At 36.7% G+C, this 6,528-nt stretch overlaps 1 protein-coding gene across 2 annotated transcripts; it reads left to right on the forward strand.

Moving 5' to 3' along the window:
- Nucleotides 1-731: 731 nt before the first annotated feature.
- On the forward strand, nt 732-5,249 carry LOC133290360 (uncharacterized). Of its 2 annotated transcripts, XR_009748662.1 has the most exons (4): nt 732-1,183; nt 1,318-3,363; nt 3,609-4,445; nt 5,064-5,249. XR_009748662.1 is itself a non-coding variant. In XM_061488494.1 (3 exons), the coding sequence occupies exons 2-3, from the start codon at nt 1,356-1,358 to the stop codon at nt 4,328-4,330; spliced, it is 2,730 nt and encodes a 909-aa protein (XP_061344478.1). In that variant the 5' UTR covers nt 732-1,183; nt 1,318-1,355; the 3' UTR covers nt 4,331-4,697. The 2 variants fall into 2 exon arrangements, 1 of the variants encoding a protein (XP_061344478.1); XM_061488494.1 differs by lacking the exon at nt 5,064-5,249 and having other exon boundaries at nt 3,609-4,697.
- Nucleotides 5,250-6,528: the final 1,279 nt, after the last annotated feature.

A 6,528-nucleotide genomic window follows, 5' to 3' on the forward strand; every position in this document is an offset into this window, starting at 1 on the left:
CGGGTTTTCTCAAGATAATCCCAGGCAATACAAATTGGAAATTTACGAACCAACGTTTGGTTCAACTTTTTTTAAAATTTCCCCACCAAAGTGAGTTGTCTAACTTTCACAATTCTTTGCAAAAAAAAAAAAACGAGAAACACAGACGAAGATTTCCACTTTCAATGTAGTATTGTGTGATAACCAGGCAAATAGGATACATAGAACTTCATATATGACTGAACTACTCTTCTGATAAATCAGAATAAGACTGTTGAAGGTTGCATACAGTGACTTTATAATTATTAAGGGGTTAGTTTTGTAATTTTATATCATTTACCATCAATATTTTATCTTGAACCAAACATAGACTTCAATAACTTTAATCAATTTGCCTGATAATATTTTTTCCAACTAAACAACTTTTTTTTAACTTTCCTACCAAACTCATTTTCCAAACATTTCTCCTATTTCCCTAGTATTCAAAAAAATTCACCTGAACCAAACGCCCCCTTAACATCTCAGATTTACTTGAAATTATTTTAATGATTAAGATTTACAGATAAAATAAATAAGTAATTCATTTCCATTTTTTAATTTTTCATAATGAGGCAGACCCAAGCTGGCGTCAAAATTCTAAAAACGGTTGTGAATGAGGAGGACCTTCCTTTGCTTTGGTAATAGACAATTTATATATAGATAGATGTGGCCATGTGGGAAGACGAAACTCGAGGGAACCCCAAAAAGGACGGAGATATGCAACGGCCATTTGCATTCTGTATAGTCCTTTCGGAAACTCTGAGGTAAGAAGGAAGGTGAAACTGCTTCCTTAGTTGAATCCTTGACTGGACCAACATCCTAGTAACATTTCCTAATCCTCAACCTGACAAAAAACCTGCCTCAGAGTTTCCGTTTCCCTTTGAGTTAAATGTTTTTTGTCAGTTTTTTTTTTCTGTTTTGTCTTGTACAGCTTTATTCATCAATTTCATCATCATACCAGCTTGCTACCAAAACAAAAAACAAAACAAAACACCCTCGCCCCCCATCCCCCTTTCTTTCCTCCCAAAGGATAAGATTTTTGGTCTTTGGTATTAGTATTATGTGATTTCATTTTTTTCCCTTCTTTCCTTTGATCACATAATTGGCTACAATTTGTTGTTGTCTCTTTGGGGTTCCTAAAGATTCATCAAGAATTTCACAGCAGGTATTATTCATGGTTCCATGATCATGTCTTGTTCTTTCTATTTCTAATTCAGCGTATTGAATTAAACATATCGTGGAACAATCCTTTTGTTATGAGATTTGTTCTGTTTTCATTTGTTTTTGGTGGTTTTGTAGATTTTGATTTTTGATTGGTGCTTATACTATAAGCCGGAATGGAGCAGTTCCGGCATATTGGAGAGGTTATTGGGAGTCTGAAAGCACTCATGGTTTTGCGCGATGAAATTCAGATCAATCAACGTCAATGCGGTTTGATTGTCGATATCTTCAGTCTGGCATTTGAGACGATCGGAGATGAGATCAGGCAGAACCTGAAGCTTGAAGAGAGGAATACCAAATGGAAACCCCTCGAGTTTCCTCTGAGAGAGCTTTGCAGGGTTTTCAAAGAGGGTGAGCTCTACATCAAGCATTGCTTGGATACCAAGGATTGGTGGGGGAAAGCAATCACCCTTTCTCACAATAGAGACTGCGTTGAATTTCATATTCACAACTTGTTGTGTTATTTCCCTGCTGTGATTGAGGCAATTGAGAACGCTGGGGAGATATCAGGGCTTGATGAGGATGAGAAGGAGAAGAAGAAAGTGATGCTAGCAAGGAAGTATGACATGGAATGGAATGACCCGAAACTTTTTCAATGGAGATTCGGGAAGCAATATTTGGTCCCTCGTGAGATCTGCAAGCAGTTGGAGAATGCTTGGATGGAAGATAGATGGAGGCTCATAGAAGCACTCAAGGAGAAGAAGGGTTCTACAAAAGTCACATTTACAAAGAACGAGAGAAGCCTTGCTGATATCCTGCTGAAGAAACTGCTGAATGGATCAGAAAAGAGCAAGGAACCACTCTCTCCGATTGCAGTGCTGTTAGGATCTAAGGATTACCAGGTGAGAAGAAGATTAGCACGGGGAAAGGAGTTTAAAGAAATCCAATGGCACGGACAAAGCTTTGCGTTGAGGCACTTTCATGGGGAGAGACAAGCTCATGAGGCTGAGGTTTCCACTCTTGTATCCCTCTCTCATCCCAACATATTGCAATACCTCTGTGGGTTTTATGATGAGGAGAAGAAAGAATTTTCTCTTGTGATGGAGTTGATGAACAAGGACATGTGGACCTATATGAAGGAGAATTGTGGTCCAAGGAGACAGATTTTGTTCTCTATCCCTGTTGTGGTGGATCTCATGCTTCAAATGGCCAGAGGCATTGAGTACCTCCACTCCAAAAAGATTTACCATGGAGACCTTAACCCTTGGAATATCCTACTCAGAGCCAGGAACTCCCAAGAAGGTTATTTTCAAGCAAAAGTTGCAGGCTTTGGCCTTTCTTCTTTGAAGAATAATGACAATACTCGAAGCTCGCCAACCCATAATCCCATTAGTGAAGAGATCAACCCTACTATTTGGTATGCCCCTGAAGTTCTAACCGAGCTAGAACAAACAGGAAATGCATCTACCTCTTGCAAGTACTCAGAGAAAGCAGATGCATACAGCTTTGGGATGATCTGTTTTGAGTTGCTGACAGGTAAAGTGCCTTTCGAAGATAACCATCTTCAAGGTGACAGAACTAAACAAAATATAAAAGCTGGAGAGAGACCTCTTTTCCCATTCCGTTCCCCAAAATACATTGTCAGCTTGATCAAAAAGTGCTGGCAAACTGACCCTGCTCAGCGTCCTACTTTCTCATCAATCTGTAGGATTTTGCGCTACACCAAAAAGTTCCTTTCCATGAATACTGAATACCACGTCATCAATCCTGAACTCAATCAGCTTGAACTGCAGTCCCCACCTGTAGATTGTTGTGACATAGAAACAATGTTCCTCAAGAACTTTCCAATGGAGAGGACATCTAATCTGTGCGTTGTATCACAAATACCATATGAAATGTTTGCTTATAAAGTTGTGGAGAAAGGGAAGATCAGTCAGAATAATAATACTAAAGATAAGAGCTGCGAGCCGGTAAAGGATGAACCCTCCGTGTGTAGGGACGAAAATGATGATCAAAACACAGTTAGTGGAGATGATAACGCATCCACAGTGGAAGATCCATTCCCATTAGTAACCTATCCAAGGTCAATTTGTGGTGACACACAGTCCGTCTGTTCCGAAGCCCCGTCGAGAAAAAGGGTTACAATAAAGAAACCAACACAAGTGAAGGCCAAGAAAGACCAAGGTTAGCTGTGCACACTCGATTCCTTTTGATCTTACCTCAATTTTTCTTGCTACATGTAGTTTTCATGGGCTTTTATTTTATACCATGCATGAATTATGCATTTATGGTTTTTCATGATAACGGGACGGGAGTAGTATATATTGCTAAGGAATTAGGATTAGTAGTTTTTTGGTGTCACAGTGAGTTTGATACTTTGATCAATGTGATTGGAATAAACTAAATCTATGTTAAATTGGTTGAAACAGGAAAGCCAAAATTGCGAGTGACGAAATCATTACCACCAGCTTCATCGGGTCGCATTTTAAGGGGGAATCGGTCGTCAGTGGCATCGAATCCTCTAAGCCCGAGTAGAACAAGACCTTGTCGTGTCTCTGAATTGGAGCACAATTCCAATATCAACAAAGGAGGTCAATCACCGTTTTCAAGCCCGAGTAGAACAAGACCTTGTCGTGGCCCTGAATTGGAGCAGAATTCCAATATCAACAAAGGAGGTCAATCACCGTTAGTGTCGACTCTTTCAAGCTCAATTAGGAGAAAAAGATGTGAGGGCCATGTCTCCGATTCCAAGTCCACTTTAAGGCTGAGAAAACGAGATCAGTCACCATTAACTAAATGTGGCCATGTCCCAGATTCTAAAGGTACTTTAAAGATGAAAAAGTCACAACTGACTATGAGCCCTTCTTTGAGCCCAGGAAGAATGAGACGTGTCAATACTGACAACAATTTGAAGATGCAAAAGGGGTCCATGTCAAGCCATGCGTTGAGCACTTCGAGAAAAGGCTCAAGCAAAATATCAGATTTGCATAAGATAACAAGAGGGAGTCTGGCACCTTTGGCATTGAGTCCTTTATGCCCATATGTGAGAAGAAGAAAAACAAGCGGCAATGTCTCTGACTCCGAGGACGGCCTGTCTCCATTTGCATTGAGCACATATGGAAGAACAACGTGTGGCCATGTCTCGGATTAAGGCCTTTCACTTGAAGATCCGGCAGCGTCTCAGGTTTTGAGATTCTTTAATCGGTCGTGCACCTTACCTCACCTTAGCAGAGTTACTAGTCCTTAGACCATTTTGCATCAAGCAGGTTTTACCAAGATTCCTACTCTTAATTCTTTTGTTAAAATAAGTGGAAAACACAAAAATGTAGCTTTTTTGGGAAGGTTAGAAACGTAGTTTCATGCCTGGTTGTATTATACCTGTGTTTTAGGACTAAGATTTTTAGCAATTGAATTTTGGGTGGATCAAAGTTGTGTCATAATTGGAGGTTGCCTACCCTACTTTCCTTTCTTTTTATTTCCTCTATTACTCTTTTTCAAATTCAATTATTCTTAACTCTGTTAGGACTCTCTGCATAAACTGGGTGCAACGTGTTTCAAAAATCAATCTTGTCTGTATGCCCATCATTGGTATGATGCAGATCAGATATTCTGCAGTTATAACCTTCCAAAATAATTTTTTTTTGATGTTAAAATAATGAATGAAAATAATAATGTAAAGATTGATACTCATTTAACGGGCAATTTCAATACCCTTTAGGTTCCGGCATGATGTACAGTTATCCTTATGCATCGAGTCTCTGCAAGAAATTTCTTTATTCTGTTGTACGTGAAGCAAAGATGTTATTACTTTTTTCTGTATCCCCCCCAAAAAAGGCAAAGAAGTAGATCTATATGTTTTAACTTCGGGGCTAACTTTTTTCCAGGAGAAAAGTTGAGTTTCTACACATACAACTCCAGGTGGCCCAATTACTTTTTTTCAATTGTCGGAGAAAAGTTGAGTTTCTGCATATACAACTCCAGGTGGCCCAATGATGTTTCAAAAAGAAAAAGAGGGAGGCACTCTTGTGGATGGCTTTGCACGAAGATGTTTTAATCACCAGTAACATTATAGTTACATTTCCGTTTAACTTATTACGATAAAGAGTGTTATTAATTTGAAGTTACGGGAAATAAATTATTTCATATTATAGAAATAAATATTTGAAAAAAATAAAATAAAATAAAAAAGCTAATGAGACCCATCTTTTTATGAGGAAGGATATTCTTACTACCAAAATTTTCTACTACTAACTTATTACCTATCTAATCACCATTGAATCAAAGAGAGAGAATGCTAAAAAGATTTTGAAAAAAGAGAAAATATTGATCCAATAATGATTAGATAGGTAGTGAGTTTGTAGTAGAAAATTTTAGTAGTAAGAATATCCCTCCTCTCTTTTTATTAGTGTAAGAAAGATAACTTATCTTCTTTAACATAAAAAAATATTTTCTTTATGATAAATTCGAATTTTGAATTTTTTATGTAAGTACTGAAGACATTTTTAAGGAATAAAAAATGAGAAAAATGTTTCTGCAGTTACTGCAGATAAGTTATTTGCATTTATTTCCAAATATTCCCAAACCGACATCGTTTTGGTATTGAAATCTTAAAAAATTATAAACATAAAGACTATTATAACCCTGAAATAAATTAAAATTACAAAAATACTATAATTTTCGTCCCAAAACAACGTCGTATTGGGCTTACTGCAGAAAAAGCGAAAACATAAAAAATATGATAGATATTGAGTGATTTGTTTTTATTTAATATGCTGGATATCAATATAATTATATATTATATAAAGAATCAATTCAACACAAATATTACATTTTAACACACCCCATCATAAGAGAGCACATTCGGTTTAAAAGGTGAATGATGCATCAAGCCTAGTCTATCTGTATTAAGAAATTTCACAAAAAAAAAGAGGGACGACAAGGATCAAACTTGGGACACGAGACTTTGATATCATATGAAAAATAATTCAACCCAAAAATTTAAGTTGTTGGGTGAGAACTTTTTTAATGGTTTATATTATACTCTAACATAATATATATATATATATATATATATATATATATATATATATATATAGAGAGAGGTAGATCCTTTGACACCAGTATCAAATTTGAAATTTGACATCTCATCTGAGAGCCGTTAGATCAAAAAAGATCAATGGTATCACATGCTTACGAATCAGAGTCGTTGATATTTTTTTTTCTAATAACTTTCAGATGAGGTGTGTAAAATTATTCTACCAACATATATATATATATATATATATAGGGACAGGATATTTTTAACGGACAAAATTAGACAGTTTGCACCTTACACTAGTGTAAAATGAT

This window comes from Gastrolobium bilobum, unplaced genomic scaffold (assembly GCF_033153095.1).
Source record: "Gastrolobium bilobum isolate Gb01-03AN ecotype WA unplaced genomic scaffold, APGP_CSIRO_Gbil_v1 utg45102, whole genome shotgun sequence".
NCBI lineage: Eukaryota > Viridiplantae > Streptophyta > Magnoliopsida > Fabales > Fabaceae > Gastrolobium > Gastrolobium bilobum.